This window comes from Astatotilapia calliptera, chromosome 4 (assembly GCF_900246225.1).
Source record: "Astatotilapia calliptera chromosome 4, fAstCal1.2, whole genome shotgun sequence".
NCBI classification, from domain to species: domain Eukaryota; kingdom Metazoa; phylum Chordata; class Actinopteri; order Cichliformes; family Cichlidae; genus Astatotilapia; species Astatotilapia calliptera.
In genome coordinates this window covers 27,115,722-27,141,374 of record NC_039305.1, presented here as the reverse complement: position 1 = coordinate 27,141,374, position 25,653 = coordinate 27,115,722, and the positions used below count along the sequence as shown (strand labels likewise).

At 40.0% G+C, this 25,653-nt stretch overlaps 2 protein-coding genes across 4 annotated transcripts in view; one reads left to right on the top strand and one right to left on the bottom strand.

The window, feature by feature from the left end:
• The window catches only part of plppr2a (phospholipid phosphatase related 2a), an 85,412-nt gene extending 71,277 nt beyond the window's left edge, over positions 1 to 14,135 (bottom strand). For all 3 annotated transcript variants that reach the window (XM_026165869.1, XM_026165871.1, XM_026165870.1), the window contains exons 1-2: positions 13,877 to 14,135; positions 4,453 to 4,580 (exon numbers count right to left, since the gene is read on the bottom strand). In XM_026165869.1, coding sequence (XP_026021654.1) covers positions 4,453 to 4,545 — 93 coding nt within the window. In that variant the 5' untranslated portion in view covers positions 4,546 to 4,580; positions 13,877 to 14,135. The remainder of the gene's footprint in view (positions 1 to 4,452; positions 4,581 to 13,876) is intronic.
• LOC113021291 (palmdelphin-like) overlaps positions 1,652 to 25,653 on the top strand; it is a 53,466-nt gene continuing 29,464 nt past the window's right edge. The window contains exons 1-2 of the mRNA XM_026165875.1: positions 1,652 to 4,336; positions 21,001 to 21,081. Of these exons, the coding sequence (XP_026021660.1) occupies positions 21,046 to 21,081 (36 nt within the window). The 5' untranslated portion in view covers positions 1,652 to 4,336; positions 21,001 to 21,045. The remainder of the gene's footprint in view (positions 4,337 to 21,000; positions 21,082 to 25,653) is intronic.

The following is a 25,653-nucleotide window of genomic DNA, read 5'->3' as shown; positions in this document are numbered from 1 at the left end:
TAAGCATGGCGAGCAGCAGTTGCCCAGTGACAACTAAGAATAAACATGAATTAAAACCTACCAAAGTAAGAGTGAGGTCTGTCCTTGCATTTCAAATTACATTCTGTCATCAAGAATTCTTCCTGTTTGAATTTATCCTTTCAGTCACAGTTGGCCGTTGTCTCTGGAAGCATGCTCGTACCTCTTGATTGGCTAAGAGCCGTTGAAATCTGTAGTGTCTGTTGATTTCATTTGCATGTCCATGTCACATTACTAAATGCTATAGGCAGCTTGTAGTATCCAGAGAAGTAGCAACACAAACCCTTGACAATCACAGAATATGCAGTCATCTCCAAGAATCATCCCCTGCAACATAAACTGCTAAAGCACCTCACAATCAATAATGTAATGTTATTTAAGGCAGTGTAGAGGCTCAATAGTTAACACTGTCAATTTACAGTGAGAAGCTCCAGGGTTGGGAACTTGAATGCATGGAAAACATCCAGGTAAAATTATGAATGTAACTTGGACTCTTTGAACTAACAATGGGTTTGTTATTGTAGCTGTGTCTTTGAATTTAAACCACACAGGCAGCTGTCATAATATATGGAAGTTTGGGCAAGAAAACTCTGGTAAGTTTTTTTTTCCTTGCTTGCTTAGAAGGCACCTTCTAATGCCATATTTTAGACGTAAGAGTTAGAAAACCACTGTTCTGCAAAAAAAAACAACCAACTTTGATGCCTCAAAAGAAATTCGACCCTTAAAAAGCAGTGGGAGAGAAAAAAAAGCTCTGTGATGTTTTCTGTCTGCTTAGCAACAGTATCAGTAATGAGACAACCCAGTTTATACAGTGACTCAGTGCTGTGATTTCCAGCTTGCATCAATATAAGTCTGTTGTAAGGGTATGTCTAACTGTAGAATGACTTGTAAACACTATTTATCTCTAGAGTATTTCTGCATCTAGTATTACCATTTATCAGGGATGAATGTTTTAGTAGATCATCCACTGCCATGTCATTCCCATTGCCATTTTACAGAAAGATCATCATCAAACAAAACACATCAATCTAGTCAAAAGAAGGAAAAAAATCCCCAAACTTCTTTTCCAAATAACAAAAGTCTGTTTGTAGCTTGACAACCACAAATACATACATGCAGTTATTTTCTGTGTACTTTTTCAATATGCTTTAGACATAATGAAGCTCAGTGAATCCAGGGGAAAAATTCTAAAACATTAAACAGACGGAAAATTAACAAAACAAGAAGGATTTTTAGAAAACACATTCTCCTCCAAGGCCTGTGCCCTGTTTTGCAATTATAGACAAAGAAATTCATATCCATCCCAAAACTCAATTGGATTCTTTCTTTACCCATGCTCAGTCATGGAGAAGACAAACAAACAGCTCTCATTCTGGCAGAAAAGTAAATCTGGGCAAACTCAACTGGCTACAAGTAAAGTAAGAAAACTGTGAAGACAAATAGAGAATCAACAATCGAAAGACGAAAATAAAGAGAATTAAAAGAAAAAGCAGGTGCCATGTATTAGTAGCCTAAAACAGTATGTTTAACAGAGGTGGGAGGTAACGAACTGTACTTAGTTAGAATTTTCAGGCATCTGTACTTTACTTGAGTATTTATTTTTCTGACAACTTTTTACTTTTACTTCCTACATTTTTAAACAAATATCTCTACTTTCATTTTTAAAACAGGCTCATTACTTTCGGTTTGACACGTTTGAGGGGAGGGGAGAGCCCGTACTTTTTCACTTTTACTCGAATAGAAGTTAACTCAGTACTTCAGCTTTTACTGGAGTATGTTTTAACACTAGTATCTGTACTTCTACTTAAGCACAGGATGTCTGAGTGAAGTAACTAGGAGTATAGAAAAGTACCAATTCAAAATTGCTTCCCCAAGACTGCTAGCTATACTATGCTCCCTGCATCAGTGACCAATCATTACTAACACAGTGAAAAGACCACATGATTAAATTGTCTTCATTAGTTTATTATATTTCAAGTTATGTTAAATGGTGCACATCTACAATATAGTATTTCACATGTGTGTCAAAATGAGTCCTGTTTAATATTACAGTGTTAGCTTAATTAGCTAGCTTACAGCGGTGGATTAATTCTGCTACCAATAGTTGCCATAAATGGGGAGCCAGTTATTCTTAAATACAGAATTAACAGTTCAAGAATTTAGATGGAGGCAGGACTTAGCAAACAATCCGTTTGCTGTCCCTCATTAGTGCTCCACCAGTATTGTAATTTTCAATGCAGTAATGAATTTGGCTAATAGCTCATAACTTTGCAGCTGTGCCATACAAGATTTAAATCATTCTATTGTTTAAACGTTGCTTAATTTGATATATATAAATATAAAATAATAGCTTTAGAAGCCTTAAGCTTCTCTCCCATGCCAAAGAAACCCTTTTTTTCACTACTCTGCCTCTACAGGTAACAGCTGCTGGCCTCCTTTCTTTCAACTCGATTACTTGCCAGGCTTCTCTATCACAGTGCAATCATACACATACAGACACACATAGATGAAGAGTTAGTAAGGAAATTGACTGAGACCTGAGGGGTGAGCACCAGTGTGTGGGAGGCATATGGCGGAGTGGCCTAATGGAGAGCTTTTAGAGTGTATTATAACCAAAGACACCAGTGTTTCATTGGTAGCCTGATGAAGGAGTTGGCTAGTGTAACTACATTATTCAGGTCCCCCTTTGAAACAGTTTGGTACAGTAGGTGCACAGCGCAAATTTGCTGAGCTGTTCAGATAAAGGGCAGCAAAAGGACACCAGGATCCCCCTTTATTTCTTACTCTTGCATCCACATATAAAACAATGAATGCACTAACAGCTGAAGAAAGGAAAACAACAGATCTCTAACACACCCATTGAGTGTATGGATGAACAAGCATTTCAAAAATTGGACATTTCTGCATTGCAAATCCTTTTTTGGTTGATTTTATGAGATATTGAAATATTCTAACATACTGGGATTATGAGTTCACTTATTTCACACATAAAGTGATATTTCACTTTACATGCAGTGCATGTATAGAATGTGATAAAGTTTAATTTTTGAATTCAATTATAAGGAGCAAACCCTTTTGTGCTATTCTAATTTTCTGAGATGTACTAGTACTGTATTACACTGTCACATTGAATTGAAAATGTGCATCATAAGGGTGTGTTTAGATCTGACTGAGTTATGTCTGCAGGAAAGGATGAATTTTGACAGAAATCAGCAGGCAAAACAAGACATAACTTGTTTTTGGAAAAACAGCAACTGTCAGTCTTTTTCACCTCACATACTGTGTTTTGTCTCATGTCTGTTTTTGTGTTTTCTTCACTCTTCGACTCTGCCGTGTCCTCTAGAGAGGTGCATTTCATTTCAAAAACTTCACCTAGTTCAAAGTTTCCTTTAATGAGACCCATCTGCAGATAAAGTGCAAATTATATCCAGCACATACACTGTGCGCTGCACATGTATTGTCAACACTAAACAGAATCCTAATGTTTAAATCCAAAAGGATGCTGTGGTTGCACCTGGAAAGCAATGGTGAAAACAGCTTCTCTTATCTGTAACAGAACAATGCTTTAACTGCAAAGACTGCTCCCTAAAAAGCTGATGGTTGGCTTAGCTGAAGCCAATGAGCTTCAGGACCGCTAGCTTTGTCTAATTAGATTGCAGATCGTCTGATTACCTCACCAGTTTGTGCTTTTCACCACCTCAGTTTCAAATGGGTGAAAGCTCTGGGACTTCCACAGCCCTCTGAGTCATCTGTCTGACTGTTCTCACAAACAATGTAGAGCACCCTTTCCACAAGGGATGTAGCGGTGTGTGTGTCCATGCATGTTAGCGTGTTTTTCTGAAAATTTTCAGCCTGCCACAGAAAATGACCTTTGGTGTGCCCAAACCTAAATCCTGCAGTACATCAGCTGAAAATCCACTATGTCTCTGCTGTGACATCCACAACTACCTCGATGAATCATGCAGTTCACAAATGTTCTGGAAAAAACCTCAGCATGCCACAGAACAACTGTAGCCACTTTACCAAGCCACCACTTCCCCTGGTGCTGGAACAGAGCAGAGCGTGTGACACAAAGTGAGAATGTCAGCAATTTGCTGAGCTGTCCCAAACTCCACTGTTGAGAGCCTGAAAAAATGTTACCGCTGAGGCTGAGCCTGTAGGGATGTAAAGAGATGAAAGCGCTTAAAGCTGGGCGTTAAATAGTGAGTCACTTCTCAGATCTCTCCTCGCTAACACGATGGGCAATCTCAGAGATAAACCTGGAGTCAGCATGAAACAGGAGATTTGGTCAAGCTTTTTGCATGATCTGCAAAGTGAGGTGAGGAGTTTTCTGGTGATTTCATCAGTTCTATTGAAAACCGTTTTCCTTCCTAGTGTAACACAGGATTAGTGCAGAAACTGCAAGCCATACATCAGCATGTCCATACTGCTTACCTCCACAAACAGAAAGCAGGGAACGATGGAGCTGCTGCTCTTCACGCCCGGCTTCTCCTCCACGGCCATCCCTCTCTTTGTTTCTTTGAACATCCCCCTGAACAGGCCCAACTTTCTACCACCTTATCCTGAAAGAGAGAGAGAGAGTAAATCAGATGAGTGTGCTTGCCAGCCCTGAGGTCATGCCCAGAGTGCAAGATTAAGTAAAATCCATTCAGGACAAACGAGCTTTGGATAGATCTGAAGCTTTCTTTGATGTCTTTTTTTTGCTGTTATTTCATATGCTTCTATTGTTATTTTGTTGCAAACTCTAAGAGCAGATTGTACCCAAAGCCCTAACATTAGTACACCTACTCTAATGAGCTCACCAGCCATGCTGTGAGCCATCATTTACATTCGATTTTTTAAATAAATGTATTCATTTGTCTTCCTTTTACTGACGTTCTGCCACTGACTGTGAGTAAATATTATTTTGCATTATTGCAGTCTGAATTTAAAAAGGGAAAAGCGTGCTGTCATACATTTCATTCATACTATTTGCACAAAATCTAAAGATTTAATATATATAAGAGTGAGAAACACACAAAGATTTTCTCAGAATAGGTCATTTTTGATGATTTTGCTCATTTGTCTAAGAAGTTAGAGATCATATTTCTCCCATGTTAAATTATCTTCATTGGCTCCCTGTTAAATTTAGGATTGAATGTAAAATCTTTCCACACGTCCTGAATAATCATATCTTAAAGACCTTGTAGTACCTTATTATTCTAATAGAGCACTTGGCTCTCACACTTCAGGCTTAGTTGTGGTTCCTAGAGTTTTGAGAAGAGTTCCTTATCTCTCTGTCCTCGTGTTTTTCCCCTTATCTCTTTCCCCTCATGGGAGAGGACTGCCCGTCCCTTAGCCTGGTTCTGCTGTCTCTGTCTGTTTAAGGGGATTTCTTCCTTCCCTTTGTCATTAAACACTCGTTGGGGTTTTCTATCTAATATTGTTGAGTGTCTTCTATTTATATCACCTGCAGATTTTTGCTGTTATAAACTGGAACTATATAAATAAAATTTAATTGAACTAACTGCACAACAGAGTGGTCTACACATGTCCCAGGAATTTTATGTAATAAAATCCCAGAAATACTGTTTCAAATGCATAGCTGGTACAATATTGGCATAAAGCCACAACAGCCCACCAAAGCTAGTTGTAGAGACAGACAACATTACCCAGACAATACAGTTTATTCAAGATCGCGATTTAATGAGTGTAAACAATTAAATTTCTGGGAAGAACATATAGTGTATTTGGATGTGTTTCTTTTGTTTGTAGAGACTGCAGAAATCATAGAGCTGTGAATAGTGTGAATAGTAGGTTTTGCCAGCACTGGGTTGTAAGGAGGTTTTACACAATTGTTGAACTATTCCTTTTTTGGTTGTTTTTTTTTCCATTCAGCAATCAACTGCAAGTAGTTGAGCAACCACTTTGGATTGCAAGTGGACAGAATCACAATCATAGCCAGCTTAGACTGACTGCAATTTGGGAACATTTGCAAATAACTGCCTTCTAATTTCTAACCACAGACAGATTGCCAACACTATGCAATTCTTCGGAGTCAACCTGTGTAATGAGGGCAACTAGTATTTGATCTTTCTCTTTGCAACAGGAAACTTGACTACACTAGCTGCAAATTGGTTGTATTTTTGTTATATTCCCATATAAACGCAAGGCTGCAGAGCACCTATGTCATCTTGCAGTTAAATTGTTGTCCTGCAGCAACTACTTCACTCTTTGCAGAGGAATTTCTGAATTTCTGTTTCAGGTCTATGAGCTTCTGGCTGGACTATATTTTCATTTCTGTTTAATGAGAATTAAACAGACTGACTCTGTCTTGTTGCAGTTTTAGCACCTTCTCCTGACTGTGAATGAGCAGACCATGTCCTAACACCCATTCAAATGCAACAACATTGCAAGTTCACTGCAAACATTCACAATAATTTTAGTCATGCCATTGTCTGAAACCAGTTTTCCCCAGTGTCACTGTAACATATCCCACAATCTACAATCTATCTGTGTCTTTATTAGGGAAAATACAGTGACACACATTTCAAGAAAAATGAGGACAGAAGGGAAAAATCTTTGTGTAAAAAACACAAAAAGACAAGGATTGTGAGATTGTACGTGCCAGCAGCATGTACAGTCTGATTTCTGTTGTCACATCCAAAGTGAGTAGGAGTGCTCAGCTACAGTTAGTGTTGTCTTTCTGGTTTTATGACATTATCGTTTCTAAAAATGTCACAGTCTTGATATAGACCCTGAAATTTCCTGTTGTCAAGTTCACTTTAAACACACATAAAATACACAGACAGTAGATGAGAGAAGACAAGCAGTAAGAAATAAAAGATTTTCTTCTTTGTTTTGTTTTTTTGCCCAGAAGTTATCAGATTGACCTCTATCCTGTTGGTGAGTAGTGTGTTAGGTGCCGGACAGCTTTCCTCCTCCTAAATTCTTCTGCACTGGTGGAAAGAATAGGCCTGAGGGATGAATAAGGCATGAAGCCAAGCTCTTAGCAGCCCCCAGAACAACGCAATGTGCCAACCAAGACTGCTTTTAGAGACGGTTGGTTGTCTGGTTGTGTGTGTCTGTACAGCTGTGGGTATGTGATACTTGTCCAAAAAAAAGTAACTGTCAGGGTGAACAAGCAGAAGCCCCAGGTAATGGAAACCAGCAGTGAGGAGGAGAAGAGAGAGAAACAGAAATAGAGGGAAGAATCGTTCCTGTTACTTCTCCTCTGGAGGCTGATGGGAAGTGTTACTTTGTGTTTCATTTCCGTGGTGGGAGGCAGCACAATGAGACTCTCTCCTACAGTTTGGCCACCGGGTGGAAAAGTGAGTTGGCGGTAGCAGATTTCCTGTAGATGTAGTCCTGGGAGAAACTACTCAGGTGGCCAATGATGAGGCGGAGAAGCTTTTAATGATTAATATCTAATAAGTGGGACATCAAGAACGGGAATAATAAAACCTGTCACGTTCCTTTGGGGTATAAGCAAACTTCTGAGCCATCCCATTTGATATCGCTATTATATTTTTTCTCAGAAGTGTTCTCCAAGTGCTGATTTGGGTGGCAGGTTTGCAGCCTAATTAGTATGGGAAAATCTGTCCGCTGCTCAGCATGCAGCACAAAAACAGAGCCAGAGGCTGACATGGATCTTTTTAGTCTTACTGTCCTTGCATCAGGTCAAGAGCATTAATCAGTGCTGTGCAGGTTATTCGAAGAATCTGCAGCCTTTTTGCATAAATCTCACAGCTTTAGATATTCTGACACAAAAAAATAGTGCAGCAACATTAATTAGAATGTATGAATGTATGTAAAATGTATCAGATCATCCCAAGCCATGCAAAGCTAATGACTTACTATATTCACATTATCCATCCATCCGTTTTCTCAACCGCTTATTCAATTCAGTATCCAGTCAGGCTGAAGCTTATCCCAGCTGTCACAGGGTAAAAGAGGGGGAGGCCCTGGATAGATCTGTATTTACATCATTAATTGGAGATTATGTATCTGAATTTTAGGAGCGGGACCACGCCTCCAAACACGCTCCTTCCTTTTGCCATCTATATAGGTTCCCCCCAGCAGGGCCGTGCAGAGAGGTTTAAAGGGGCGGGTGCTCAAAGTTTAAAAGGGGCACATTGAAGCAGGCTGAATAACAACAACACACATTCATCAAGAATCTAATATGGGCAACAAGGCAAAGCAAACGTCGCCGATGTTTTACCTGATGGGTACATGGTAAATGGCCTGCATTTGTATAGCGCTTTTCTAGTCCTTAAGGACCCCAAAGCGCTTTACAATACATTCAGTCATTCACACACAGGCGATGACAGCTACATTGTAGCCACAGCCACCCTGGGGCGCACTGACAGAGGCGAGGCTGCCGGACACTGGCGCCACCGGTCCCTCTGACCACCACCAGTAGGCAAACACGGGGTTAGTATCTTGCCCAAGGCTATTTGGCATGCAGCCAGGAGGCAGCCTGGGATCGAACCACCGACCTTCTGATTAGTGGCTGACCTGCTCTGCCACCTGAGCTACAGCCACAGTACAATGTTGCTGTTGAGGGGTTGCTGCTCCTGCTGCTGATAGTGCTGGAGGGCAGGGCTGTGCTGAGACTGTAGACATTAAAAAGTCCATAGGAGAGATGGTAGCTGATTAAACAAGTATCATGAGATAATAACAAAATGCAAAGATTGGTGACAGCGCTTGGAACCATAAGGCAACAAAAAACTGAGAAATAATTTAGGCTCTGCCTGTGAATCACTCTTTGCTTCTCTTCTTCCTTCCATCCCATCATTTCATATATCACTCTCCACTTGCTGTCCATCTGAGAACAAGGCACAACTTGCTATTGCAATAAACTATAATCTAATTATCCACACCTAACAACTCTTGCACTTAATCTAAATGATGACAGAAAAATGTTATAGCACTGCCTTTAGTAGCCTCACACAGCTCCTACTGTTTCCTCCTCATGTCCTTACCAGCCATGTCTGGACAATGTTATATCATGAGTAATGTTTTTTTTTAAAAATCCATCTAAATAAAACACACACATGCACGCACACACAGTGACATTTTAGACCTTCTTCAGAATACTGTATATACTATGGGCATCACGGTGCTGATCCAGAATCCTTACATTATTATTTATTACTAGAGCTACAATAATAAAGCAGTGAGGAGGGGGAAGTAATAAATATGAAATAATGTCATTATGATGATTCCATTTGTTTCACTATCCACTCTGTGCAGGGGCAAAGCTTATTACATTTTTAAACTGTAGAGATACAATAATGTTACTGCTGTAACATCCAAATTTTGTCTTATTTAAAATATAAATCTAATATAATCTGCTTCTTAATGTATGTTCTTTAAAATACAGCGTGTGTTTTTTAAAATATTATAATAATGCATAATTATGTGGACATGCATATTAGATCGTTTTTAGTGAAATATAACCCCTTGTTTCAGTTCGTCAGCTGCAACAAGACAGCTTACCAACGTGTACGTAATAAGCTAATACTCCTGTGTGCTATACACTACAGTGTACGCTGTACGCCTACTTACTGGTTTTGTAGCATCAGTCTGTGACTCTGAGTTAACTTGTGTTTCTCCTACAGCTCCGGACCGCTAAAAATGCGCGTGCTCTTTGTGAGCTCGTTCCCGGCTCGTAACCAGCGCGTTCTGCCGTCAAGGGCGATCATTGGTTAAATGAGATCATGTGACTGATGCAAGCCAGATCCTTTTATTTAGCAAAACTGTGATTAATAGTTAAATATTATTGTTGAGGGGCACAGACAGGACTCCGCACGCACACACACACACATTAAAAATAATAATAATAATAATTTAAAAAAAAAAGTTGCCTCAACAAAAGGGCACTTTGGGCACCCATCAGGAAAGGGGCGGGTGCTCAAGCCCCTCTAGCCCCCCCCCCTCTGCACGTGCCTGCCCCCCAGTTCTGCAAACTGTTCATTCTCGTTTACGTGCCCCACCCTCCTTGTTCTCAATTCTTTAACTGCCTCAGCTTACAGAGTAGAGATGGACCGATCCGATATTACATATCGGTATCGGTCTGATACTGACCTAAATTACTGGATTGGATATCGGAGAAAAATAAAAAATGTAATCCGATCCATTAAATATCACGAAAGCACCTCACAAAACTTGCAACACACCGTAACTCGCCTCAGAACGTTAGCACGTCGGAGCAGTATGCATCACGTGATAGAGTGGCTGTGGCATGCCGGACCTTCGCTAGCAACCCGGCATTTCATCTCTGACAAAGTTATCGCTGAGAGAAGTAAAGCAAGTGTGTCAGTCCATCTCTGAATGTTTGTAAAGCATTCCTGCGTTAAGCTTAACAAACGATATATGGAGCGACTGCCTCTTCTTGCTGCTACTTCAATCATGAAACTGCTTAATGATCAGATCGGCTTTTCTGTCGCGAGTCCGTCTCTCTTGTTTGTTTCTGGCCCACTTTGCACCAGAAAGAGGAAACCAGCGGATAAACAACAGCAGCACATTTAAGCTTGATAAGCTGTTGTTAGAATTTATTTAATATTACTTTCTACATCAGGATCTTTTTCTATGTAGCTCACGCTGGTAACTGTGCAGGGGCGGATGTAGCAAAGTTTAGCCAGGGGGGCCGATAGGGCATTAACAGGGAAAAGGGGGCACAAAGACATACTTTTCTTTCTTATTCTCATTTAAAATGTCTAGCTTTTAATAAATAATTATCTGACACCCAAAGTTTTAATTTGATGTAAAATGAATAGAAGTCAATTACTGTATATAGTAAGTCTAATATACCCTAGTAAGCTATAGTACTTTTTCCTTTGGGAATGTACCATCTGTGCAGTCTGCAATTTTGTTGAAGAAAGATGTTGAATCTATTTAATATTTTAATATATTGAAAAATAATTGATTTCTGTGCCTTTTTTTTCACACTGCATCAAATTAAGGTTGATTACGTCGATTAAGCATCACGAGGTGGAGCGTGAGGGGTGGTTCCCTATTTTTTATTTATTTATTTTTGTGGTTGCTGGGAGTTGGAATCCTATTAGTTAGGTTGCTTAATATTTACGCTAAGTACTCTTTAAAATACCAGAATAGGGAGGATGGTGTAGGTTTAAGTTTATTAAATTGATCAGTATTGCTGAACTATGAATTTTTTTTTTTTTACATACAGGTATAACAGAATAGCTTTAGTGTAGTTGTTGTTTTAAACTTGAGTATGAACTTATACAAAATGCAGCAAGATATTTAAAAAAAACAGTTTTGTTGATTAAAAAACACTACATTGGATTCATATCGGTATCGGCAGATATCCAAATTTATGATATCGGTATCGGACATAAAAAAGTGGTATCGTGCCATCTCTATTACAGAGCTCTGGCTTCAGGCTTTATTGGAACCGATACCAATAGCTTGATTTGATAAGGCTTGGGACCATTCGGATCCACACTACACCAGTGTCTGCTTCAGGGGCCTGTGAAGGGGAGCACTCCACCACCTTGAAAGAGCTCTGTGTGCATTAAGATTATGCAGTCTCTTGATCGGTCAGGCTAAGAGGTGGATATTTCCCTTTGGGAGACCAAAAGATTTTGATGATTTTGATGATTGCAAGCAGAAGTTTGATCCTCACAGTCCATGCAGTGTGTTAACTGAAAGCAGGGAAGTGATATAAACTCGAGTGTATCCTTTGATGAAATGGGAAAAAGTTGAGTCAGAACACGTATTTAAGAATTTTTTGAATCAGTGGCCCAAAGGGTGATTCTGGATTAATAAATGTAATGTGCATTTGACAGACTAACAGAGATACAAATGATTCTGTGAAGATTTCATGCAATTATGTAGCGACTGGAGATGCCTTGTGGTCAGAACTTGGTCAGCACTACTTGAAATAAAAAAGCTGGAGACAGCAGCATAGTAACATTACCACCACTGGCATTTTGAAGGTATAATTACAAAGAAATGCAGGCATGTTGTAGTATACTGGGCTCAGACTACACAATATTATTGTCATGATAATCACCAAGTCAGATTAGAGCATTATAGAGACATAAAATCGTCTTTTGCTCCACAAGCAATCATGCTTGACCCCTTAAAAGATACCAGTGGGTAGGACTTGGCAATTTATGATGCAGGCTGTCTACTCAATTTTACAGTTCTTGAACTGATGTCCTGCGTGACTTGAATTGACCAAAATTGGGCTGGTATTGTGCAGTCTGAACCTGGCAAAAGATAAACAGGATATACTGCAATTTATATCCTTTTTCTCCAGCAAAGTGGAGCCCTTTATATTGAGATTTGTTTGGAGAGAGAGGAAAAGAAGATCTTATACCCTGATGCAGTTTTGGAGGGAAAAAAAGTGTCAATGACTTCTTAGTTCTTAGATAACTGCAATCAGCAGGTCATACATAACTGATCCACCTCGAACTGCAATTACTTACGTTCTTGAAAAAGTGAGCCTGTGGCAGTCATTTAGAAATGCTGGTTAAAATCTGTTTCTGTATAGCAGAGTGAGTGCATGAAAGTGAGAAGCGGTCCAGCTGGTTGTTTAAAAGGTCCATGTGAAAAGGGGCCTAATCGAATAGTCCATCTATCAATTAGAGAAAATGAAATCAACCTGTCAGCAGACACAATGATGGTGAGAAACTCCCAAAACAGACCAGAGACAAAGAGACTTTGTTGCATAGCCACACACACCAGCAATACACCCATCGGAATATAAAACATGAGAGAACTGAAATCAAAATGGTGGAGATGAGAGAAGCAAAGGGAGCAGCAGAGGGGAAAGTTGAATTAACACTAGCAAGCACACACACACGCCTGCACTTCAGGGGGAGCAGGACATTTGAATCGTCTGCTGCTCTGAGGACTCCCGTCAAAGAGTAGAGACCCAGGCAGCCATATGTCCTCTCTTTTGCCTCTGCAGTCCACCACCCTGCCCCAGGACATCCCTGTGCATGTAAGCACACACTTAGACACAACCTCTCTCTCTATTACACCCACACACAAAAGCTAATTGGGCAAAACAATCTGGATCATGCTCACTCCTGCTTTACCAAAGCATGCTCTTGCATGTCTTTTTATGCAAAAATCCACATTTGTGCAGCGGTAACATGAGAGGATGTGCAGCAGCAATGCAGCGTTAAAATACCAACTGTCAGTCACCCATTCCTCTATTTCATGTCTGCACCACAGCCAAAGACATACACGAGCTGCAAACGAAATATCCAAGACTTTGTCAGCAGAGTATTACTCTGTATTTTGGACACTGTTTTGGACCATTTGCATGGAGTCAGGTGCCAGAACATGCGATCAGAGCAAACTGTCGAATACCTCAGCTCGCTTTTGTGTGTGTTCAGTGTGTTGAGATTTATTTATTTTTTGTCCTGCAATTGTCAAACCACTCACTTGCAGTTCAGATTGCATGCACAGTCCTACTCAGCACGCTTCTTCCACACATAGAGGCTATGTGTGAACAATGCACCTATCCTGACACCTGAGTTGAGTCACAAACAAACAGCAAACATCCCACTCCTTTGACTAAGGGGCAATCCCTTATACTATTAAAAGAACAAAGTAAAAGGGTGAGAGTAAAACCATAATAGGATTTGCCCGGTGCTCAATAATTAGGGCTTCTGTTTGGGGAATACCACCGAGAGACACTCCCCCCACATTCACACGACTCTTAGAAGAAGCACGTAACAGCGGGTCTTTGACCGGTTAGGGTGCAGAAAATCCAACAGCGGCTGCTCCGTTACAGCATCCCGGGCAGGCATGCTGTTCAAATCATCCCGGCATGGGAGCGAGGAGAGGAAAGCCTCCCCGTCTGCCTCTTCATTCACCACTCCCCCTCCCTCCTTACCTTGGATCTGACGGTTGCCACGGCACCAGATTCCTAAGCAGTGGCCATGTCAGAAGAGATGATGAGGGGAAGTGGTGTGAAAATGTCCTTCCACCCAGGTGTCTGCCCCTTCTCTCTTTCTCCTCCTTCTCTTCCTCTTCTTCCTCTTCTCTCTCCTCTCCTCTCGCCTGCTCCACAGCAAAGCGTGAGAGAGCTGATGAAGGGGACGGCAGCAACAGCAGCAGAAGAAGCAGCAGCAGCGTCAGTCTCTAAATCTCACACACAAATACACATGCACACACACACACAAACACACACACACGCTCACGCTCCTTTTAATTAGCTTGTTCCAACAACCAGCGATGACTAATAAATCAAGTGGCAGAAATCACCTCCTGTGCTCCGCTGATCGGATGAGGAGACACAGAGGACAGGGAGAGAGTGCAAGCACATGTGTTCGAGGAAGTAAGAGTGTGTGTGAGAGAGAGACAGTGATCTAGAGCATGAGAGAGGGGGAGAGAGAGAGAGAGAAGGAGAGAGAGGAAGGGAGGGCATGCATTGTGTGTCAGCTCATTTGTATTCAAAGCTTGTTTTGCCTCTCCATCCCTCCCCTTCTCTCTCTCCCTCCATCCATCCATCTCTTCCTTTATCTAACTCCCTCCATCCATTCTTGGTTTCTCTTCTTTTCCCCTTTTACTGTTCTGTCCTTTGTGCATTCACGTAAAGGACACAAACTTGACCGGAACATCAGAGGAAAGAGGGGTCAAGGAATTCCACAGATTTAAAAAAATGGGATGGAAGTGGAAAGGAAGGTTTCTCATATGTGTGTGTGTGTGTGGAGGGGGGGGGGGGGGGGGTTGTTTGTTTGTTTATAAGGTTTCACAGCTGCATGCCTCCAGCAAAGCACACTCTGGATGTGGGTTAATGATACATGGCTGGCTATTGATCTAGGTCAGAGCTGGTAGCCGAGAGCCAGGCTGGACACTAGTGCACGTTTACCCCAGAGGTGAATGAAAGTTTGCTGTTATGCAGAGAAAAAAAATACAGAAATGCAATACAAGCTTGGCAAAATGTTTTTAGCAATCAGTATTTCATGTAGATTTTAAAGAAACAGACAATAAAACAGCAAAACAAGCATCTGACGGCCCCTTCTTCATAAAGCCCACCAGTTCTGAAGCAATGCTTCTCTGTAAAGGGTCAGGACAATGCCATACTGACAGCTGAAGACAGGAGCAGCAGTGGCAATGTAATGAAGAGAGTTGCAGAGAACTCTCATCGCTTTTGGATGAGACAGAAATATCTTAAAATTTCCCAAAATAAAAAACATATTGTTGTTATTAGCAGCAAATGAATGCCAAGAAAACAAATTTCCAGAGCCATTTCTTTGGCATTCGCTACTCAAATGCAACAAATATAATAAGCGTCATAGGCACCATAACAAAAAAATACAAGCTTTCTTGTTGGTAGTGTCCAAAACAGCTGTTTCTGTATAATATGAATGAGAGAGCTGGTGGGTCTTCAAGAATAAAAATATGTTTTGGGGGAATAAGTATAGCTGGTCCCCTTTAAGTCACTGGATGAGCATTAAAAATCTCAGATCTGATTACCTTTTGCTAGAAGCTTCAAAAGTCAGGTTTTTTCACTCTTTTGTCCACTTAGACATTAATAGGATGTTGGTGTCTGCAGCTCAGAGGTGCAAAAGGAATCAAGGTTGCTCTTGGTTGAGGTCTTAGGTCTTTTTGTGTGGTAGGCTCCTAGTGGCTTCCGCTATGCCCAGTCTTCATTAATATAGCATTACCTTTGGGGCATTAACAGCCCGCAGGCTTATTTTATGCACACAGCTCCTGACCTATTTTAGGATTGACAATCCATCAAAAAAAGAGGCGAAGAACACCAGTAACCCAATGGTGATTTAGTTTCTCGTGCTGGTGAAACTGTTAGCATTGTAAGTAAGTAAGAATAAAGGCCACAAATGGGCATGGACTAATCAAATAACCTTCCTGTTGTGCAATTATTTACCTACAAGTAGATGTGGAAATCAAATCTAACAGTTTGTGAAATTCATCACTATTCTCTGTCATTCTTTTCAAATTACCTCATCACTGGGTTTCACTTCCCCTCCTCCAGTGCTGAGTGCACTGTCCTGTCTTGTAGGGGTCTCAGTGGGATTGTCATAGTGGTAGATGAGATATGGGCTGAGCATCTTAGAAATGAGAAATCTGCCTGTTATGGGGCCATTATGGTTTACAGCAGGTTGGATGCCTGTCCCATGGGTCTACTCTCCTCCCGCCCAAATATCCTGCTCCCTTTCTCTTTGTCCAACCCCCTCTCTGACTGCTTTCACCCACGCCAAGCTTACAGTGGAAACCCCACAAACTAATGCTAATATATATTGTAATATATCTATATCACTAAGCACTTCTGGATGGATGCAAACTGCATTTCGTTGCCCTGTACCTGTGCATGTGCAATGACAATAAAGTTGAATTCTATTCTATTCTATTCTAAACTATGTCCATGACTGATGGAGAGAGAAGTCTGAGAAGGTGAAGGATAGAGAAGGGCAAAAGAAAGAAGAGGAAAGGCCAAAAACGAAAGAGGTCCAGACCTCAAGGAGAATTGACTGAGCTGTTTCTGTGTATGAATTGGGTGTTTCCATGGAAACCATTGCAATCAGAACCATACACAGGAAAACGCACATTTAGTCATTGGAATCAGGTTTGATGTAGGATACTGTATGCACATTTACTTATTCGTGCGCACTGCAGTTAGAATCCAGTAAAGCGTCTGGAGTTTATATGTGTGCTACTTGCCTGCATTCATATGTCTTACTGCTGCAACCAATTAGCTATGTAAGCATTATGGTAATTTAAAGTATCAAAGTCTGGTGGTAAAAGTTAAGTCAATGCAGAAATAAAAAACAAACAAACAAACAAACAAAACTGCAGTTCCACAAATAGCCACTTGAGGCTAACTCATAAATAGAATTAATTCCCACTAACTCCCATGTTAAAATGTCCATTGTTACAGCAGAATTAAAAATGTTTACAGCTTGATTTTGGTCCCTTGCCAGAATTTTATTGCTGTGTTGTGGTTAATATTATATTATTATTTTGTCTTAAAGTTATACATGACTGAAGATGGCTGTGACTGCTTTGTTAGGCTGCTAGCTGTAGGCCTTACCTCAGCTAATCTGAATGACTGAACTAGACCTCTTGATTGTGGTTGTTGTGTTGGGTTGAATTTTAGATTCTTTTCAACACAATTATCAAAGAAGTGTTACAGCCTGGTTTGAAGTTTGTGTTTCAGTTTTGGTAACTGGATTTCTGGTATTTCATTAGCAGTTACTTAGCTGTAATTAGCGGATTAGCAGCAGGGTTGCTAGCTTTAGCTGATAACTAACCTTTCTATCTTCTTGTCGAATTGCAACACTTCAGAATTCAATAAACCAAGATGGAAACAATAAAATGCCAAACACAAGGCTTGAAATTTATTTTCAGTAGGTGAAGTGACAGTAGCTACATCCATCTTCTTAGTAATGGATAAACACCATCTGTTTTTGCATCTATCCAACCAGTCAATCTATTACTTGTAGCTAGCTGTTGCAGTCATTTATCCTTTATCATTTTTTTTATACAAATGACTCACTTACTAAATACCATGGTGGCTCTGCGGTGTTTCAATAAGACATTATATAATAATGCTGGAGACTTTGATGAGTTTGTGTAGTAAAAATGAAGCTACTGTAATTTCACTAACAAGGTAATAAGAAGTTGGGCTTAATACGTTTAAAACAACAGAGGTGTGAAACTTGCATTCTGACAAGATTCTTCTTAATGTTTTGTTTTATACTTATAAAGATAATATAATATATTTATATTTTCTCTGCACATATGACAGTGGTATGAATGTCTACAAGAAAATAATTCAAAGGATACAAATGGCTTTTTTCATACAAGACAACCATGCTTAAAGTATCCAGCCACATACTGGGGAAAAGTGGGGCACATCAGTAGGCTACATAACATTAATAACTCATTTTACACCCATCATTTAAACATAAATGAATAGAGACAAACATTATCCCTCTATTACCACAAACATCATCCTGCACAGCTCCCCAAACATCAACTCACCAGCACAGAAGCCCCCAAATACCTCCTTGTATCATTATGCCAAGAGCTCCAGCTGTGGTCGAGAAGGGAAATTCATTAATCAGCCTTAGAACAAAGGACCACATTCCTCCGCTATCCCCCCTTTGTCTGTTCATCCCACTTGATCCTGTGCTAATTCTTCCAGTAAAACTGAGAAAAAAGCTCTAATTTTGTTTCTCAGTCTTGAACCAGACCAGTTAGATCACATCTGTATATTAATTATTTTGAATATGGCAACTTTGACAGTCTGTAAGTCTAAACACATGAATAAATAGTAGATATCATTCTGGTGCATAGTTTGATTTGTGCTTGGTAATGTACATTTATCTTAAACACAGCTGGACAAACATAAGGAAGTACAGTATTTAGCAGCTGTTCCAATATTTGTAAAAAAGTATCCAGAAGAATTAAACTGAATTAACCACTCATCATGCAGTAGATTTGTGGCATGTTTAGCAGCTCAAGTGTTGACACACAGATACTGAGTGGCTTCTTCAAGAGTCTTCTTTAAATTATATGAAGGATTTCCCTTAAAATAATCATTTCATACCATAGCCTCTTATCAGAGGTTTTACCATGGAACTGTATGGCTTCTTGTTAGTCATAAGAAATGTCCCATTGCCTGAAAAAAAAAAAACGCCATTAGTGACAAACCATCAACACTACAGCATGCTTCTGCAAATATCAAGGTGGGGCCTACAGCAGGTGTTCCTTCCTTTTCACAGTGATTGGAAAATAAATTCCATCTCATGCGATTTGATTTCTTGAGCTGCGGTCGGCTATTATCACCCCCACCTCTTTACACAGGATCAACTGAAGTGGTCCCTTGTTCATGTCGGAATGCTATAAACCCCTCGGGCACAGAGGGAAATGATGCATGTTATTGTGAACACACCAGATGGGGTCCCGAAGCAGAGAACGTGAAGGTAGAGCAGCAATCTTTCTATAATGAGATGTAAATGGAGGCAACTCCAAGCTAGGGATAGTGACAGGCTCATTTTAATGGATAACAGTGCAAAGTAATGTAAGTGACAGGTAGCAAACCTGCATGAAAATAAATCACATTTGTTAAATTATGCTCAGCACACAGCTCCTCTCAGAATCTAACCTATTATTAGTCCCACCAGTCAACATTAAAGTCTCTAAAATCAATATTTTTAACAATAACATTGTTTCAGAAGACTGTATGTGATGTGAAATGAGTCACGAACCCCATAATTATCATCTACCTTTGTTGTTTTCCTTAGTGCCACAGCTTTTTATAAGCACATCTATAACACTGCTTGAAAAATACTTGGAAAATCTATTGTAAATCCCTTTCCTATACCAAAAACTACAAAAGGCTAAGATCCTAATTTACATTAATTTACTTAATGTAATCTTAATCTTAAATACTGTAGATTCAGCATCATTTACACATTATTCTTCTTTTATTCTGTGTACATTTTAGATTGAAATCTGTCCGTTTTGCTCGTGTAAGTTGTATGTGACACATGAAGGAGAAAGTAACACCTCATTTGCAGGGGGATGATGAAATTAACATAATATCTATGCAAATCAAAATAATTAGGATTATATAATAGACAATAATTTTTTGTAAGTATAAATGTTAATAATCACTGCATGTTTGATGAGTTTTGTTTAGATCGGCCCACCTGTTAAGGAGGAGATAGGGTACGTACAGACATATGCATATATATGTATAGTGGGCAGCACGGTGGCACGGTGGTTAGCACTGTTGCCGCACAGCTAGAAGGTCCTGAGTTCAATTCCATCATCAGGCCAGGGTCTTTCTGTGTGGAGTTTGCATGTTCTCCCCGTGTTTGCGTGGGTTCACTCCGGGTACTCCGGCTTCCTCCCACTATCCAAAGACATGCAACTTGTGGGGATAGGTTAATTGGATAATCCAAATTGCCACTAGGTGTGAATGTGTGAGGGAATGAGAGTGTGAATGGTTGTATGGCCCTGCGACAGACTGGCGACCTGTCCAGGGTGTATCCAGCCCCATGACAGCTGGGATAGGCTCCAGCACCCCCCGCGACCCTGAAAAGGATAAGCGGAAGCAAATGGATGGATGGATCATTATAGTAACGTTATATGTTATAGTAATATATCCAAACTAATATTTGTTTGGAAGAAAAAAGAATAGCTAATGTACTAGTGATGTATTTATGCAAAGGATGTGGAATATAAATTATTTTATATAAACATTTCAGTATATCCTATAAATAAAATGAAAATAAAACAACAGTCTGCATCTAAAGTAGCTGTTTCATATGCAATTCAAAACATGTAGTAAACAAGAAGTCATTCATGCATGATTTGCAATGAATCCTCAGCGGACACATCACTAACAACAAAGAGCTCAGTCCATGGCAGGAAACAGGAATGATATGACCCAAGCGTTAAGGAGACAAATAGCTATAGTCAGGTTGCTTTTATTAAAAGTGGTGGCTGAAGTCCAGGCACTCGACCACCCATCATCATCACTGTCATCATCCTTATCCCTGCTGCCACCAGTTCCTCTCTGACTTCCTCACTGCCACTTTTCCAAATGCTTCCTCGCCCGATGTCAAAGTCAATAATCCATCAGTTGTGAAATAGGATGCTAAAATACTCAAAATATCAAACATTACAGTCACACAAGAGACTGAAGAAGTCAATTAGATGAGTGACGAAACGTTTTACCTACTGAAAACTTTACATCCAGATGAACAGAATCAACTTCTAGGGTTTTGCTTAACTTCTATTTACAGCTTAGATACAGTTGGATCCAGAAACAAAATGGAAAAAATGTAATTGTTTGTCTGTTTTTTGAAATTTAAAGAAACCCCATGAAAAAAAAAAATGTGTGTGTATATATATATATATATATATATATATATATATATATATATATATATATATATATATATATATATATATATATATATAAATGTGTGATTGGGTGCATTTAGTGCATTTAGTTTTATGTGTTTATATGCGTTTCAGATTCTGAAAGCAGAGAGAGACGCAGAGTGAAGCGCTGAGGGTCTGATGGTGTTAACAAATCCAGATTGGAGCCCAAGGCTGGTGAGACTTGCGATAAGACACCCACATGCTGAAGCAGAGCGCCTCATTAGGTAGGACATGCAACGGTGGGGGCGGAGGACCAAGAGAGGATGGGTGGGAGGACGAGAGAGATGAAGGGAATAGTTGTTCACACTCCATCTGGGTAGAATCTTTAAAAATGCTCCTGCGGTGTCGGGACTTTGCACTGGCAGTTCAAAGTGTTGGTGACATCGTAGATGGGTGGAGGGTTACATAAAACCATAAAATTCTCAGAATGTGAGTCCTACTGATAGTGAAAAGATCTGCACTATCAGACTTGAACTGCCCACAGCTTTTTAATTTGTAATGATGACTGGCTACAGCTGGCCGGGCAAGTGCACATAGGGGTTATTAGGCCAAGATGTCAAGCAGAGGTAGTAGCAGACTTCATGGGGCGAGAGTAGTAGTAGAAGTGAGGTTATACTGTATATAGCAAGTCTGAGTTTCTTGTCCTTAAAATTTGCATGCAACCCTTTGTGCTTGATAGTTTTGAATATCTGGGAATAGTTCAGCTGGACAGCTTTGTGAAGCTATTTCATCGTCTAGAATGTGTAAAAAGAAGAGTATGTGTGAGTACGTGAGAAAGAAAAAAGCAGGCAAACCTCCAGAACTCTTTTTTTTTTGGCTTCTTGGCAAGATTTTACTACTCTGCTGGAGGAATCAGAGACATAAGCTCAGGGCTGTCTCTTTTGCTATTATGTCCAAACGTAACTACATCATGTCAACACAGAAACACAGACAAAAAGCCATCAAGCACAACAGTCAGTGTCGTCAAATATCAGTTAAAATGCACTAAGTAAATACGGCCACTGTCAATATAATATTAGTGTAGCAGATTTCAGACAACTGAAAGTTTGCCAAAAACATCAAATTAATTGGGGTAATTTTGCTATGGGATCTGGGAGGCTGTTAGGGGTACTAACAGTTTTCTTTGACAAAATGCACTCTGAATGTTAAAGGGTCATATTTGGCACAGACAAGAGACTCCCTAAAGTACAGAGTCCATCCAAGAAAAACCTTAAACATCTAACAAGTAAAGAATTTTGAATGAAGGAGTAGTCCAAATTTCTGCCACTCAGTCCCGGAGATTTGTGGCTAACTATGTAAAATACCATTCAAAAATTCATTTTCTTAAAAGCTTATCCAGCCAGGATTAAGAGGGGCACTTGGCACCAGGCAGGAGAAAGGATACACGCTGGACAAGTCACTTTCAGCCAAAATATGAGATCATCTCATCCAAGTGCCTCCATAGTTTGGCACTACTTTTGGTCACCCAGCAATATAGGCAAAGAAGAAGGGATGAATGATTCCACACAGCCAGATATATACAGAGACTCCTTTATGCATTAATGAGTGTTGTTCAACAATAAATAAACACGTCGTAGTGGGTTTCTGTCCATCATGGTGACATTCTGCCATCCACTCCATCATCACCTCTTCTTCACCTCGCTTGGCTCTAATGTGTGATTTTCTGGGATGAGAAAGCTGACTGTTTCTCACACAGTGACATCGATGAATCACTCAGCTTTGCAGCCAGCTCTAACCTTAAAGGCCCTCCCTCACCTGTTTCAGTTCTGCCCTAGCTTAAACTCTGTCTGTCCATCATGACGATTAAAGTGGTTTATGGAGATCCATGCTGACAAGCTGGGGGGAAAAACGAGTCCTGCGTTGCTGGAGCCTGGAAGGTAGAACTCAGAATACTGAGTTTCTTACTTTGAGTTAGCTTTGTGAACATGATGGAGGGACACAGACGGGTAACTCTTCAGGTAACTCCTTTCTGACTTACCATAGACCACTATGAAATATATGTCTCTTCCACTTAATCCCCCCATCACCACCACCACCTTTCAAGCTGCTTTTCAAAACCACCATCTATAGTAACAACAGTCTTGTCTCATCTCACTCTTTGCATAATTTATTAGGGGCTCTGTCCCTCAGACCCATTACTGTCTTATCAGGTGACCCAGTTATGGGGGGAAAGCCTGCATCACAGATATGATCAGTCTGGAGACCATAAATCTTCACATTGGAACGCTGCCCAGTCGGTAGGATGCTGAATGTGCAACCAGAGCCCAGAAAAGCTGGTGCAATAGTGGATAGTATTTAAGAAACAATAAATCTACCAGATAACGTTTATTTTTGTAACTGTAGAAATTAACTGATTGTAGAATAACACATTGCTGTATAACCAGTGTGGCATGATCCAGGTAAAGATAACATATCAAGAGTTTTTGAACCACTACTGGTTTTGGTCCTTATACATTTTAAGGTGTTTAAGGTTTTAAGGTGGTTTATACTGCAGTCGCACTAGAGTAAACAAAAAAAATTAACATTAATTTCTTATATTCAGGGTCCTGCCAGAAGCTCATAGAATTAAAAGCTTTTTTGGGGAAATTCCTCCACAAATAGTCACTAATACTGCAGACGGACATAGGTGCTCAGCAGTGTTGCTTTTATATAAGAATATAACCAGAATACAGACCTTTGATTTAAGTCACCTTGAAGAACTACGCTTATTCACAGGCAACTGTGGCAATCTACTACAGCTGTCAATCTGTTTATGTTCATCATTTGAATTCTAGAATTTTACATTTATAAATTATTATAACCACAATTTCAAAAAGTTGGGACCCTGTGCAAAATGCAAATAATAATTAAAATAGATTTGAAAAAACTTATAAATCCATATTTCATTCAAAGTATATCATAGAAAAGACACCAACGTTTACCCGCATATTGAATTTGTTTGAAAGACGGTTTGAATAATTGTATACATTGTGAGATTTTAAGTAGATAAAATAGGATTTTGTTTGTAGCTCTGCGTGTCATTTTGGGTTAAAGGTCTCCATCCTAAAAAGGACCAAATAGCGTGTGCTTCCTACCTGCATTTTGTTCAACTCGATCAGCTCTGCAACCTCGTAGAATCTTTTCTTTTCTAAAGCAAGAGTCTAAAAGAAAAAAAATGGGTCACACTCAGAAGGATGTAGCCATTTGTATATTTTATTGATCTCAGGGCCAAGTAGTGGGATCATTTAAGCTTCACGATTAAAAAAGGAACGAAGGCAGAAATGTAAATGAAGCAGAAATAGGAAATGATTTGAGGATCACAAAGCAGACGGCTATTTAGAGAAAGTGCCTCAGCAGAGGCCAGAAATAGCTTTGTTCCAGCCAAAAATAGTCCTCCTCTCTCCTATTTCTAACTCGTATTGCCTGTTAATGCAAAATAGATTAAGGATTGGCTTTTCTAGAGATTTTTTTTAGTAAGCAGCCAATTTATCATGTGTGGGCCTTAGAACCACAAAACTGTTGCAAGATTTTATATTATATAAAGAATGTTTTAGTGTTGTGGGACTAGCGAAGAAGCCTGGGCAAAAACCTACATTTAAATCCAATTTTGTCCTCAGGCTGCACTGCCCTTGTCTGTCACAGCAGTCAAAATATTGGATTAAAACTTGTGTTTAGTCAGACATTTTATTATTCCAGGCAGACAGCATGCTCCTGCAGGATGACAATACCTGACTGAAACACAGAGTAATGTATGGGGTTAAGATGCAACCTCGATATCAAAATGACTAAAATGACTTTGATCACCACATGATGTTTGTCATCACAAGTTATTTTGAGCTTTCTTAAATTATGTCACATTACATCACATTACATGTGTTTCCACCAGTTGCTAAGGAAAAATATGTTTTGTACTGTGAGTTGCACCATATATGAGCTTGAATGCTAATCCTTTTTCATGTATTGTGACCCCGTATATCTGCTATCGCTGATCCTTTACTCCCCTCTTTTCATACACTCTCCAGGGACTCTGTGAAAGTCAGAAGGACAGAAGGATGGCATCCTTGATAATAGGCACGAAGTAAATAAGAAAAGTGTTTTAACCTTAAATATGTTGTTGTTTTGGTCATCCTGCTGTAGCTATGTGGACATAGATCAGAGACAGTCAGAAGGGACTGTTATGGGCTACAGTAGAAAAAAATCTGCGTGTGTGCCCCCAGCGCTTCATGTCCCATGATGGCTAAACAAGAAATATGCAATGCTGCCAGACAGCATAAGACAGAGCTGCAGTCCGAGAGGGAGGACAGAGAGGCAATGTTGCATAATTGCTTCTTATCTGTGTCATGCATATAAACTTCTATGCATGCTGCAAGGTCTTGCTCTGGGCTGGTTAAAGTGTCAGCATGCGATGTCCTTCTGGCTATTTTGTGGGCAGATGAATGTGTGCAAACTAGCTGAAATCATACATTTCTTTCTGAGGATGTGGGTGCTGCTGTGCATCCGCTCTTAATGTGTAGGTTTCAGCAGTTCTTTGATTTGTTTCAGCAGGGGGGAAAGATCCCATGGAGAGTAACTGTAAGCTTACAACGTCTTAGCTCAAAAGATTAGCTTTATTTGGTAGCGAGAAAATGGAAGATGCCTGATTAAAGAAGACATGCCTTTGAATGCTCCAGTTTAACCCAACGCTTGGCATACGATAATACAGAGATGCCGTTTCCGTGTGTTCTTTGCAGGGGTGGATATAGCAATTCAGTAATTCCTGGGCAAACC